We start from the raw sequence: 15,515 nt of genomic DNA on the forward strand, positions 1-15,515 counted from the left end.
ATTTTTTTTCATATTGAAATATACTGGGTAATATTCTGAGAAACCTTCTATAGCACCCACGTGGATATTCAAAGAATCTTCAGGCTGGCAAGAAATTTCACAGCTCATATGTATCATTTGCACAAATGTAATGTGAGTGACCACTGAACAAAAAATATGACCTTGTTATATACATTTATAATAGTCACATGGTCTTCCCTAAATTTTTATAAATACTGTGTTAATTATTTTAGACTCTGGGTTCATGCAGGGAAATTCTAATATTCCTGAATATATTTTTGTAATAATAAAATTTTGAATTATAAACATTATACCTTGTAAGCAAAATTTTGATTTATTAAACTAAAACTGTCAATAATCAACTTATTTTTCAAAAGAGGAAAGGAAATTAATTTGTTCCATGACTTAAAGTGATCTTGTCATCAAACTAAAAGGGTTAGCTAGGCATGGTGGCTCATGCCTATACTCCCAGATACTCAGGAGGCAGAGATCAGGAGAATCGCTGTTCGAAGCCAGCCTGGGTAAATAGTTCGCGTGACCCTATCTCAAAAAAATTCATCACAAAAAAAAGGGCTGCTGAAGTGGCTCAAGGTGAAGTTTAAGCCCCTGAGTTTAAGTCCCAGTATTGGGAAAAAAAAAAAAAAGAAAAAAGAAAAAAGCTAGACTGCATCTGAAAAATCATCTAAAACAAAAATAGGGGGCCCTCTGGGGGTGTGTCTCAAGTAGTAGAGCTCTTGCCTAGGATGTGTGGGGCCCTGAGTTCAAACTCCAGTACTACCAAAAATAATTATAAATAAATAAATAAATAAAAGTAAATGGACAAAACTGAGATTGTTATTTAGCTTACAGATCAATATATAATCTTTTAAATATCTGATTGTTATAATGGCAAAGATTCCACTGGCTTTTCTTTGTAACTTTAAGTGAAAATTAAGTAGAAAAAGGTTTTTAAAGTAAACAGGACTTGAATTTTCAAGGTAATCTTATCCTAGCATAAAATAAAAATAAGCCTTTTTCATGATCTCCAATTATATTTAAGCTCATTAAAAGAACTCTTCTAATTATATTTCCTTTGCATTAAGTGATAATTCTTGGGATTATATTTTCTTCTTTTTAAATGAAGAAAAAGAATGAACATCATTTAGGAAGTTGACAGTGAAGCAATAATGTGAGAGTGGAAATAAGAGTAAAAGAAGTATCCTCACTATTATAAATACAAACTACATTTTCTTTCTGTTTACTGTGTCTAATACTGTGCTAAATGCTATCCTAGTGCACTGCTAACACCCAAGAACCTGCAATGTGCTGCAGAGCATGGGCTCCGGAATGGGTGTGGACTCTCTAATTGGAGTAATGGGAATGTTCTGAAATTAAGTAGTGATGACGGTTGCACAATTCAGTGACTATATTAAAAATGACTGGCTGGCTCCCATGCTCATGGATTGGTAGAATCAACATAGTAAAAATGTCTATACTCCCAAAAGTAATCTACATGTTTAATGCAATTCCCATCAAAATTCCAATGACATTCATCAAAGAGATTGAAAAATCTACTGTTAAATTTATATGGAAACACAAGAGGCCACGAATAGCCAAGGCAGTACTCAGTCAAAAGAACAATGCAGGAGGTATCACAATACCTGACTTCAAACTATATTACAAAGCAATAATAATAAAAACAGCATGGTACTGGCACAAAAACAGACATGAAGACCAGTGGAACAGAATAGAGGATCCAGATATGAAGCCACACAACTATGAGCAACTTATCTTTGACAAAGGAGCTAAAAATATACGATGGAGAAACAGCAGCCTCTTCAACAAAAACTGCTGGGAAAACTGGTTAGCAGTCTGCAAAAAACTGAAACTAGATCCATGTATATCACCCTATACCAAGATTAACTCAAAATGGATCAAGGATCTTAATATCAGACCCCAAACTCTTAAGTTGATACAAGAAAGAGTAGGAAATACTCTGGAGTTAGTAGGTATAGGTAAGAACTTTCTCAATGAAACCCCAGCAGCAGAGCAACTAAGAGATAGCATAGATAAATGGGACCTCATAAAACTAAAAAGCTTCTGTTCATCAAAAGAAATGGTCTCTAAACTGAAGAGAACACCCACAGAGTGGGAGAAAATATTTGCCAACTATACATCAGACAAAGGACTGATAACCAGAATATACAGGGAACTTAAAAAACTAAATTCTCCCAAAACTAATGAACCAATAAAGAAATGGGCAGGTGAACTAAACAGAACTTTCTCAAAAGAAGAAATTCAAATGGCCAGAAAACACATGAAAAAATGCTCACCATCTCTAGCAATAAAGGAAATGCAAATTAAAACCACACTAAGATTCCACCTCACCCCTGTTAGAATAGCCATCATCAGCAACACCACCACCAACAGGTGTTGGCGAGGATGCGGGGAAAAAGGAACCCTCTTACACTGTTGGTGGGAATGTAGACTAGTACAACCACTCTGGAAAAAAATTGGAGGCTACTTAAAAAGCTGGACATCGATCTACCATTTGATCCAGCAATACCACTCTTGGGGATATACCCAAAAGACTGTTACTCCAGAGGCACCTGCACATCCATGTTTATTGCGGCACTATTCACAATAGCCAAGTTATGGAAACAGCCAAGATGCCCCACCACTGATGAATGGATTAAGAAAATGTGGTATCTATACACAATGGAATTTTATGCAGCCATGAAGAAGAACGAAATGTTATCATTCGCTGGTAAATGGATGGAATTGGAGAACATCATTCTGAGTGAGGTTAGCCTGGCCCAAAAGACCAAAAATCGTATGTTCTCCCTCATATGTGGACATTAGATCAAGGGCAAACACAAGGGGATTGGACTATGAGCACATGATAAAAGCGAGAGCACACAAGGGAGGGGTGAGGATAGGTAAGACACCTAAAAAACTAGCTAGCATTTGTTGCCCTTAATGCAGAGAAACTAAAGCAGATACCTTAAAAGCAACTGAGGCCAATAGGAAAAGGGGACCAGGAACTAGAGAAAAGGTTAGATCAAAAAGAATTAACCTAGAAGGTAACAGCCACGCACAGGAAATCAATGTGAGTCAATGCCCTGTATAGCTATCCTTATCTCAACCAGCAAAACCCCTTGTTCCTTCCTATTATTGCTTATACTCTCTCTACAACAAAATTAGAGATAAGGGCAAAATAGTTTCTGCTGGGTATTGAGGGGGGGGAGCGGGAGGGGGTGGAGTGGGTGGTAAGGGAGGGGGTGGGGGCAGGGGGGAGAAATGAACCAAGCCTTGTATGCACATATGAATTAAAAAAAAAATGACTGGCTGGTACACTTTAGAATCTTTATGGTGTGTGAATTATGCCTTGGTAAAGCTATTATTCTGAAAAATATGTGCAGCTGAAAGTATCTAAAAATGAGTGATCTTTTGACTGTGTTTCCCCCAAACATCAAACTTGGTTTGGTTCAAATATCTTGAAGAAACTAAGTGTGTATTTAGGCAAATGCACTGGGTTAATAAAATTCATTCTAATATCTTCGTGCACAGAGGGTCCTATCATAGGTAAGAATGAGGAAACTCTCAGGCCACTACTTCTGTCCTTTCTCACTCCCCTCATCCCAACACTACCTCATCTTCCACGGCTTTCTATATTCTTCTGCCAATTGTTCTTTCTTACATATTCCTATTCTTTTCATCATCCTAAATTATCCCATAGTAACTTGTACAGGGTCAGATATTGTTCCTACCAATCACATCAGTTTCTGAAACACACTCTCAGCTAAGAGCAAATCAAAACAACAAGATAAAAGACAATCCTACTTCACTCTATGTCTATAATAGAAGGAACAAGGCTGTAGGCAAGAATACGGGGTTTTAGGTTAGGTGCAGTGGCTCAAGCTTGTAATCCTAGCTACTCTGGAGGAGGAGATTGAGAGGGATTGCTGCAAGAGGCCAGCCCTGGCAAAAAGTTCACCAGTTCTCATCTCAACCAATGGCTGAGTGTGTCAGCACACATCTATCATCCCAGCTACCTGGGGAAGCAACAATAGGAGCATTGAGGTCCAGGCCTGCCTGACCCAAGCATGAAGTGAGACCCTATCTCAAACAATATCCAACACAAAAGGGGCTAGTAGAGTGGCTCAAGTGGCAGAGTACCTGCCTAGCAAGCTCAAGGCCCCAAATTCAACCCCCTAGTCAGTAATATCCAAAAGGGAGTCTTCTAGGTGATCTTTTTACAATTAACTTCCAAAATGAGCAATGGTTTTGCTACACACATTCATCTAGTTTTCTGTTCTAAATAAAGTATTTTCAATTGTCCCCTTGGCTGCTCTATATCTGCCCTCTAAGAGAGAAAGGGTATGTAGAAGTTGCCCTGTGTTGGAAGATGACTGCAACGCCACCATGACAAGAATCTGGTAAGGTATGCCCTTCACCTCTAGTCTGATATACTCATATGCTGTGCTCCAAAATCATCTTCTCAACACATTACTATACCACATCTCTGGCACTAATTCTTTATTTCTCCTTAGGTAATTAATTCTACCTCCACAGTTCCCTTCATTTCTGCCAGTTCACAATCATGTTTTGCCCCCTGTGGATTTGGGTTAGCATCTGTCAAACCTGAACTATAAGGTCCTTCTCTGAATAGTGCATTTCACATTTTGCAAAGCAAACTGCTACATTATTACAGATAACTCTCTACTGCCCAATCTATGTCCTAAGTAATAGTAATGCCACATCACATCATTAAAAGAAGTAGAAATTATTTAACTTACAAGAGTCAAAAAAGCTTTTAAAATATTTGATTTTTATTTCCTAAAGTTGGCTTTTAATGAAAATCTTCTATAGACTTGAAATACATTAAAAAACATGAACTAGGAAAATTAAAAAGTTTAACAGAACTAGTTCCATTTTAATTTCTTTAAAGTACCACTGAGGAAATTGGATACATTGATATTAAGCAAGTAAGAAGTATTAGAAACATTTGTAATTGTTTTTTTTTAAAAGTTACAGAGTCAAACAATTCATTAAACTATTTGCAAGGTGGATCTAAAACTCTTGAGATTCTCTGAGAAAATCAAAGCCCTCCATCAACAATAACTTTAGATAATTAATATTTGTGATGATGTTTCTGACATTCTCGAACAGTACTAAAGAGAAGGAATACACATAGTACTTCAGACATCCTCTCAAACTGCCTGAGGTTTGTTTTTAAATTCCAATTTTGAACCTTTTAAAAATGTATTCTAATCCTGACTTTTTAAAAAATTTTGCACACAGCTGTCTGTTGTACTTTTTAGAATCATGCCAGATGCTGGGTTCATCAAGCAAAGCAGGAAAACAATGGCTTGAAAGCAATTAGGAGCACCAAGGCTGCAGTGAGACTCATATTAAAATGTGATAACACTGTTCTAGTGGGAATTTCAACACCGCTCTGTTTCTGACATTTCTCTGCTGCCAGACAGGCACTGTGATGGAGGAGGTAACACACTGGAATTTATTTCTGGAGCAAATGAAGGATTAGCTGAGTTGGAACCAACCCAAGATTTTTATTATGGACTCGGTTACCATTTTATTTGAATACTATAGGATCTTGATAGCATCTAATAAAGCTACGGAACAAGGCATTTTATTGCAGTGGTTCTGCAAAATAATCCAGCCACCATACTTTCAGAAGACAGAAGCATAGAGCATCTTGTTGCTAAAAAGCAGGGCGAGAACCCAGCAGGGTGAAGGTTAATTAAACGCTCCGCTAACTTTCTTCAGAAATGGCTACTGCCACTCTATGGAGAAACTTAGATAGAAGGGACAGTTTTAATATCTATACATTTTTAGTATAAAGCCATACATGGTCAAAGAGTACTCACCTTGTGGCTGAAAATCCCAACAGTATCTGAAATACAAGGGGAAAATGGAAAAAAGTCAAACTTGTGTTTCTCAATTTTGGTTGAAATATAGTAGCTATTGTGCCTAGTCCAAAAAGCTTGCTAAATCATCAATAACTAGCCAAAGCCTGGTTTTTGTTCAAGAAGAAAGTTGTCCAAGGGATTTGAAAGGTCCTTAAAAGCTTGGAAGCTGCATCAATGCACTGTAACTCCTAGATAATTTTGACTTTGGAGCTGGAACAGTCCTTGGAGGGAACATTGCAGAGGCCCACAGTTTCTCATCAGGAACTCTAAAGGCTTTGAGCAGGATGGTTCTTTGCTGAGGCACCTGTCCAGGGTTTCACAGGACTATTACCATCACTGGTACTGGGCAGCAAATACTGGTGGCACTCTCAGTTGTTATGACAACCAAACCCCACCACCATCAATACACCCTCGAATGCCTCTTACTCTTCAAGTGTACAGGTAAGGCATGAACAGTTGACTTGGAGTTGTCTAACATTTCACTACTCAAGTCAAGAAATGGGCCCTTGCAGTCCACTGTACCATTCCTTCTCCTCTTATTTTGTAAAATGATCGGCAAGACCGAAAAGTCTTAAAGCCTTAAACTAATGAAAGAGCAGTGATGGAAAGGTGTATTTGTAAGTCATTTGTTTAGAACCTAATTTGCAGCATATTTTTCCCCACAGAAACAATATCATATATGGTGGCTACCTACAGACAAAAAAAATCTATTTATTTTGGATCCCATTTCCTCCCACCTTCACAGGAACCTTACAATATTCCATATAGATTTTTCTCTTGTGTACATTTAACCTCTTTCTTTCCACTTGGCCCTTTCGATCACCATTTAAGCTCATATAAAAATAAAGCAAACCTTCTCTCACCCTCTTCATGTCCTTCTATTTGCTAACCCAATTCCCTTTGCATTGCAGTGACATATCCAAAAGCACTGTCTATATACCCTGTCTTTAGTTCCTCACCTCATACTCACTCTTGACATACTCCTATCAGGCTCACAGTCTCAACACCTTAATTCTTGTGATGCACATAAAAATCTTCACTCCACTAAATAGAATGGATATTTTACTATCCTCATCTTGGCCTCTCAGGAATGTGTATCAAAGCTTTTTCATTTTTAGAAGAGAAAGTACAGTTCTTATCAAAATTTTACACAGGATCCATAACCTACAGAAGGTTCAGAAGAAGGCCATACTTAGGTGATAAGTGTCTTTCAGTACAGACATAACTGAAATTAGGTTTTGCTACATTAGGGAGGAGCATCAGCTCAGTGTGTAGGTTATTTCTTTACTGTATAAAATGAAACTCGGAAAAAATGGAAAGGAAAGAGGTCAGTGGGGAGGATGTTGCCATAATCCACAGATGAATTTAGAGGACATCATCAAAGAAGAGAAGGAGACAGTGAAGAAAGCTGACAATTGTCTTTTCTTATTCTGCTCCTTTCCCAGAACAGTTCTGGGGTGACAATCAGGTGAAGGGAAATATAAGATAATGGGTTAGAGGGAAGAAAAGGCCAGGATAGCTTTGACATTCACAGCAGAGAAGGGGAGAGGGAAGGAGTGAAGGAAGAGGTGGGAAATGGAAAGCTTCAACAGCTGGGAAGAAGGAGGCATCTGTCTCAATGTAAAGATGCATGTAAAGTAGAGCTGCACCTAGTATTTGGTGCATTGTACAAAACTTTCTGTAAAACACAGCCAACCTAGCAACTCATCAGACAGGTGAGCAATTTTCCATCTTCTCTTGAGGCATTGCCTTAGCCCCCGCAGTTCCTATCATTACCCAGCTTCTAACTAAACAGAAATAGAAATGGGAATATGAACATGCGCATATATTCTCTCTCTCTCTCTCTCTCTCTCTCTCTCTCTCTCTCTCTCTCTCTCTCTCTCTCTCCCCCTCTCTCTCCCTCCCTCTCTGCCTCTCTCTCTCTCTCTCCCACCCTCCCTCCCTCTCTCTCTCTCTCTCTCTCTCTCCTCTTTCCAAAATGTTAATGATTGCAACAGTGGGAGTTTTGCTAACCAATGTTATTCTTATTTACTGGCCCAGAAAAAAAATCTAGCCATGCAGTGGCAGATAAAAAACCAACTTTAGGCAAATTGTTAAATATGTAAAATAGGTTGTTGATGATCTCATCCTCTTTTGTGCCTCCCTGTTCACAATTCCTACTCCAACTAACACCTATTTTCAGTTCCCCCCTCTACCAAGCTCTGGTTTCCTGATTTCTCTTGTTAGTCAAAAAGGAAGATGATGTGAGAAGTTCATATGTACTGTGATTATTGCTTCTGCCCCAACTAGCTGTATCTTAAGAAGACTGACTACAGAGAAATAACTCCATTATAGAGAAAGAACTCAATTTAACTGTATTAAATTAAATTTAACTGTCTAGTTGGGAAAATCTGCTTTATTCTTGATAATACTTCTATCAAACACACCTGGTTATAGCCCAGGTGTGGAAGGTAGAGGTAGGAGGATCACAAGTTTGAGGTCAGACCAGGCAAAGTTAGGAAGAACTTCTATTATAAAAAAAAAAAAAAATGAAAGAAAAATGGGGGTAATGGATTGAAAGTGTGGCTCAAATGGTAGTGTGCTTGCCTAGTATGCATGAGGCCTGGGGTTCAATCCCCAGTACTTCAAAATAAATAAATAAATACAACCTTTCAGTTATAAGATCTGAGGATCCAATATATATGGTGACTCTAGTTAATAATCTTATATACTAGAAAAAAAATTTTTGGCAGGACAGGAGTTTGAACTCAGGACTCTGGGCTTGCAAAGCAGACACTCATAACACTTGACCTCCAGTCCATTTTTGCTCTGATTATTCTGGAGATGGGGTCTTGTGAACTATTTGTCCAGGCTGGCCTTAAACAGTGATCCTCCTGACCTCAGCCTCCCAAGTAGCTAGGATTACAGGTATGAGCCACCAGTGCCTAGCTTATACTTGAAATTTGCTAGGTGAGTAGATCTTAAGCATTTTCACACAAAAAAAGTGACTATGTGAGGTGATGTGTAATTAACTTGATTGTGGTAATCATTTTACAATGCGTATGTATGGCAAATCATCAAATTGTACATTTAAATGTATATAATTGCATTCATTGATTATAAAAAATTTCTGCTAGTTAAAATCATGTGTTGAACTCAATGTGGAGTAGCACAAACTAGAATGTTAGTTCTCTTCTTTTTCAGAAGGTATGAATCTATATTGCTGCCTTACCTTTTCTTCTTCTCTTCTTACTCTAAGTATTAATTAACATAATAACCCTAAAGGAAGTTTGCTTAGTAAAACAGTAACAACAACAGTAAAAACCACACTTCTATCCCAGAGCTTACAGAGGATACTCTAAAAGGAAAGTACAAAAGGAGAGCAATCTCACTAAAGGGCACTGAAGATTAGTCTCTGCTGGACATCTTGAAGGTCTTGATCTTGCTTGTTAAACATATCCTATGACTGGTCTTCATAATCGTCCCTGGAAAGATGATGCCACCCTAGAGAGTTCTATGCTCTTCAGGAAGCATTTAGTTAAATCCTGCCAGCATCTTCCAATTCTTACCCTTTGCTCTGAAAACAATTCTCCTTCAGCCACAGACTCTAACAAGTCTGGAACTAAAAATTTTAAACCAAAATAAAAAGACTGCCAAAGGAGTGTACAGAAGGAAAAGCATATAAATGCACACATACAGAGCTGTGTTTATCCTAAAAGCCTCTGAGAATTCCCTATCAGGCCTGTGCAGATAGATAACAAGCACTTCTTTAATCTTCTCTTTGAAGCCTCAGCTTCAATAGGAAAGGGAAGCTATCACTCCTCTGCAATATCCACACTCAACATCACCAGGTCCATGCAAATGATATTGGGGACTGAGAAGAGATGAATCCAGATGAGCAGAAAGAGAATGTGCACCGTATTGATGATGACTGTCTTCACAACCCGCCCAAATAAACCCATCTTCATTTGTGCCTCCAAAAATGAAAATGGAAGAATCAATCTCACATCTAGTCTACCTTCAGAATAATCTTGAAATTTTTACTTGCAAGAATTAAATTACCTGCATGACAAAGTTTGCTGTTCATGGTTTTTGAATGAAAGATGTTGTTAATTGAGTTTAGAGTGGGGAAACATACAACAAATAAATTGAATTCACAGTATTGAGAGAATCTTGACACGTGGCAGCAACCACAGTAGTACTGGTAATAGTAATAGTAATAACAACACTAAGATTTGTTGAATACATTGCTGGATGCCTCTCTAAGTACTTCCTTTATATTAACACACTTCCTCAACATTCTACCTCTATTACTAAGAGGAAAAAGAGGCATCAAGAGATGAAATAATTTGCCCCTGGTTTCACAGCTAGTAAATGAGGCAGGCAAGTTTCCAACCCTAGCAACTGGCTTCTGCACAGACCGTTTAATAAGAAACTAAGAAGGAAAGTCTTAAATATATAATCTACATCAAAACATTCATCAAAATTGTCTTTCTTTAAAGACAATGTACTATTCTAAAATAATTTAGTCACTCAGATAATACGTATTTATCGACTATCTTCTATGGAATGTCCTTTGCTCAGTGCCAAGGATAAAATGGTGAATAAAATCGATATGGTCTATTCACAGATAGACTTCATTTTTTCTCTCACTGCAAACATACTCTTCTAGATTGCTACCCCCAAATTCACGGAATATATTACTAGGTTTCTGCTGAAAGTAGAATGATTGGCTCTAAACCGTTAGAGTATGTATGTGAATGTGTGTGGGAGGGAGCCATCAAATTCTTGACTAACCATGGTTATTGATATTAAAATACTTAGCATTAATTTGTCAACCATACAATTAGACAGATACTGGTGAAAGAGGTGAGAGAAACAACTGTAACTATCCTAATATTATTGGAACTACCTAGGAAGGAAAAATAGTTCTATTTTCTCATTATAATAAAATAAATAACATACTCAACTCTTAACATATATTAGGCATTGTGCTATGTGTATGTATTATATATATTATTTAGTCGTTATTACAACTCTAGGAGACCAGCACTATATTATCCCCGTCTACAGATGAGGAAACTGAGACTCAGGAAGATCAAACAACTTGACCAAAATCACGTAGTTATTAAGTGGCAGAACCAAGATCTGTATCTGTCTCTACGTGGTTCTAGAGCCCCAGCTCTTAGTTTCCACATTAATCGCTTACTGTTGCCTATAATATGGAAACAAATCTGGAACTTAAGGGAAGGAACAAGGACTTTGTTAGCCAGTCAATAAGTATTAGGAGTGGTTTGATGAGAGGTGTTTGATTTGTTGTCCATGGTTGGGCTTTAGGGGATTTATAAACTCCCTAGAACTGGTGAAAAGTAGTATGTGTTTACTGTTCCTTTGCAGAAAAGTCTATGGACTTCATTACTGTCAATAACTCCCCCATTTCCCTGTACCCACTGGGTTAGATGAATAGGTTAATAATAGCATTACAAAACTAGTAATCGAGAAAGGCCAACATCTTTGAAGCCATAAATCTAGAATACCTAGAAGAATTTTTTTTTGCAGCGAAAGTATTGTGTTATTTTGCCTGTGACTTATGGCAATTTAAAGCATACCATATATTCCCTACCTTGGTAAACCATCTGCTGAACAAATAAAATCTTTTCTTGATGACTTAAGGATGTTCAAATTTGAACTCCACTTTTATATCAAAACAGCAGTGCCCTCTGAATGCACAGGCTGTCTACAATACTCAACATCCAAAGCTGCTTCTGTCTTCTTCTTGACCATCTCTGTTCTCTGGTAATGGCTATCTCCAAAAAGACCACAAAGACTAACATGGAAGTGTTTTGTTGCATTAGAAATGGAATTTTAAGATTCAAATGGACTCCTACTTGAGCAAGTTGAAAGAGCAGGAAAACTCCTTACAAATGACCTTGAGCAATGAGCCACATGGTAAAGGCTGATTTGTGCCCTAATAAGTGGCTTTGCTGAGTAATGCTAGGCCTGTACACCATACATATTCCCTGTAACTTTGAAAGATTCACACTGATTTTGAATGCTCTTTCTACTACTAGTGTCCTATATACTACCAGAAAGAATGGCCACTGATACCCAAAACAGAAATGGGAAAAGAGCACCATCTGGTGGAAGCATCTAGGGGAGGCATCAAAAGCTTGGGGACCCAGGTGTCCAGGCACCAGCCTCAGAAACAGCAAACCAAAGGACTGTAGTGGGAAATGGTGGCCCCAATAGCCCCAGTTCTTTCAAGCCCATCAAAAATACAAGATCTAGTGCCTACCTACAAGGAGCTTACAATCTAATACAAAATACAAGATATTTATGTATGAGGAGATGACATCTTAAGATAATAATTTACTGATACTAAAGTTATAACATAATATGCACATAACTGAAGTCATAGAAGGACTTGTCATAAGAGAGGCCTGGGTTCATTTTGAGGGATGTAATATTTTTGTGGTCTTAAGTCTATATCATAATTTTTAGAAAACCACCCCAGGTTACACAATGTTCTCTTGCCTACAAAATACAATGGCCACAATTAAACTTTTATTAAACAATAAGCAAAGCAACATTATATGATACTGATAGCATAACTCATGACCCCTCCCCAATTTTTAAAGACTAGAAAAGAAAAAATAAAATTAAAATTAAAAAATTATTGAAAAGAAATCAGATAAAACCCTATTCACCACTAGAGTCATCTATAAACACTTTTGCTATCTGGGGTCATTGCCATGGTCAATCAGACATCCACTCTGCATATGAATAGTAAGAAACCTGTGAGTTCCCATCAGTTAGTTAGCCATTCGGCTTTCTCACTGTAACATGGGACTCCTTCTAATGTTTAGTCCTCTTTAGCAGGAGGACTGTGTCCTCACCAGTAAATCTCACTGGTATGCCTACATGATCCCCATACTCCCTGTGTGTGACAGGTAACAAAATATAACTCAAAGGAGGAATAAAAGAAAAATACTAGCCAGGTATGTTGTGGCAAAATTAAAGACCAAAATGTCAGGTCAGGTTTAGATTTTGTTTTTTTTCTGATGATAAAAAGGAATAATTGAAAGTCCTGTTTGTTTGTTTGCTTATCTTTAAGTATAAAGAATGATGTTCGCTGTGGTCAAATCCGGCAGAGATGTACAGCTTGCTGGGGAAGAAGAAACTGGAAGGCAGTTTCAGAAGCTACTTGAGAGCAAAGGAAGATAACAAGAGTTTCGATCATAGATTTGGAGATAGGCTGGGAGCAAAACGTCAAAGAGCAAAGTCGAGACATCCTTTGTTTCCAAACTTGTGTGCTGGAAAAAACAAGGTACATCTCCCATACAGAGAACCCAACAGTTTACTATATTTTAAACTGTTATCTCTATGGCTCCTGCTTTGTTTTGTTTTGTCACTATTGGTACCTCGAGACCTCACCAAGACTCTTCGTTTGGTTAGTCATATGACTGTATGACTTGGCCCATGTACTCACTGAATTTTATAGCTGGAAGCCCATTGAAGTTCATTTAATACAGCCGTTACTTTATAGATAAGAAAAATGAGGCAAGAGAGACCATTGTACTACAGAAGTTTCCAAGCTCACATAAGGGCCATCAAAGTTTATCTTGTGCAGAATCAGGGGCAGGTTTGAAAATGTGATAATCGTTTTAAAATGAACTGTTTCTATGGAGACACTCAAGCTCTCCTCGGACAAACTTTTCTCTGCTATCCTGCCTTTGATGCTTTATTTGTTATGAACATGGTCATGTGCCTTACCTAAGAGCAAATGCTACGTTAATATTTTTAGCCAGGTGCAGTGAATCATGACTATTATCCCAGTTATTTGGGAGGAAGACATAGAGAGGATCATGGTTCAAGGTCAGCCTGGGCAAAAAGTTATCAATGAATCAATATACCAGACACAGTGGTGCCCATCTGTGATCCCAGCTGTGCAAGAGGCCGAAAGTAGGAGGAGCATGGTCTGAGAAGGCCAAAAAAAAAAGAGAGAGACATGAGGTCCTACTTGAAAAAATAATTAAAGCAAAAAGGGGATAAGATTGTGGCTCACGTGGTAGAGCACCTGCCTAGCAAGTGAAAGGCCATGAGTTCAAATCCCAGTACAAGCACAAAAAGAAAAAATCAAGTTGGGCTCATCTAGGCAAGTTAGACTTTTCAACATAAGCGTGTGAAGACATTCATTCTGAATGTTACAGAATGAATATGGTATTCATTCTCTCCATAACAGTGAGACCAATAAATCTCCACTGTTTTCCAGATGCCCTATCACTCTATGAAAGCTGAACTATGGACCAGCTTGACTGAAAATGGTTGGATTGTGTAGAAGTAATGTGATTGGCCCTGAACACACAAATGGCAAAACCTGGGGCCAGAAGAATGCAGGTCTGGATAATGCCAGAACCTGTCTTACTGCCTGCAGATAAGAATTGCTGATGGAGGATTTTGGATCAGATAGAAGAAGAAGCCTGGCTGGCAGGGGAGGGTCACAGAGAGGCCAGGCCCAGATGCACAGGGAGACCAGGCAGGGAGCCAGCCCCATCAGTACAGCAGAGGGCAGAGGCCCAGTTTAGCACACCAAAGCAGATACATATGAGGAAGGGGCAGGGCAGGATACAGAGTGGGTTCCAACCCGGAAGCCTCTGTTTTCTCTTTGATATGTGCAAAGAGTAAGAGATGATATGATGAGACAAAGAATGCCAAGGGCCTTTGTGGATGACACTGAGGAAAACTGGAAAGGTTGTTGACCTGGTTGTTGATTAATTGGAAAATATCATTAAGGGTTCAGCTGAGGCTAAAGACTAGGATTTACTGTGATAGGAATTCCATTATACCATTTTTCTCCAGTACTAATTACTTGCCCAGACATAAGAGCAGAGAAGCTGAAGAGTTGAATTGATCCATGGTTAGGGTTTTTCCAGGCTAGTGAGATAAAAGGACAAGACAGGAAGAGAACATAGGAGGGTGAGGTATGGAGCTCAGGCTGACCAGGGAAGAAACCAGTTGCCAGAGACCTGACTATAGTGCCTTCATTTACTAACAACTTTTACTAATCAATAAAAACCTTCAGAAGCAGGAGATACCAGGAAATAATGACACTCTTCTTTCTCAGGAGTAGAACTGCCCTTGGTTCCACAAGTCCCAAATCTCTCCTACTCCTGCCTTCCCTATATCAATGGATGACAAGACTATCCACCCAAACATCCCTTTACCTCTTTCTCTATTACTATGCACATCTCATCAGTCACCAAGACTGACCTTTTCTTTTGAATATCAATACCATATTTATTGAGTATTAAACAAGGTGTTATTACTTTATGAGATTCTCTTTATGAAAAGAAGTCATGAAAAATATAAAAGAACAAAGTTATGAATGCCTAGCCTCTGAAAATCCTCCTGGTTATAGGAATTCCAGTTCAGTAATTTAAACTAGCAAAAGAACTTAAGGATAATATCCCAAATTTTCAGTTGCTGTTACCAGTTTGTTATATAACCCTCACTTTTATTTATTTATTTTTTCTTTTATTATTCATATGTGCATACAAGGCTTGGGTCATTTCTCCCCTCTGCCCCCACCCCTCCCTTACCACCCACTCCGCCCCCTCCCTCTGC

General features: G+C 38.3%; 1 protein-coding gene across 5 annotated transcripts in view; it reads right to left on the bottom strand.

Annotated features, from left to right (window-relative positions):
• The window catches only part of Skap1 (src kinase associated phosphoprotein 1), a 288,040-nt gene that overhangs the window by 229,549 nt on the left and 42,976 nt on the right, over positions 1-15,515 (bottom strand). For all 5 annotated transcript variants that reach the window (XR_012438612.1, XM_074045942.1, XM_074045941.1 and 2 more), the window contains exon 3: positions 5,871-5,896. Coding sequence is in view for 4 of the 5 variants with exons in the window: in XM_074045942.1 (XP_073902043.1) it covers positions 5,871-5,896 (26 nt within the window). In the remaining variant the exon portion in view is untranslated. The remainder of the gene's footprint in view (positions 1-5,870; positions 5,897-15,515) is intronic.

Source organism: Castor canadensis, chromosome 11 (genome assembly GCF_047511655.1).
Source record: "Castor canadensis chromosome 11, mCasCan1.hap1v2, whole genome shotgun sequence".
In the NCBI taxonomy this organism is placed as follows: domain Eukaryota; kingdom Metazoa; phylum Chordata; class Mammalia; order Rodentia; family Castoridae; genus Castor; species Castor canadensis.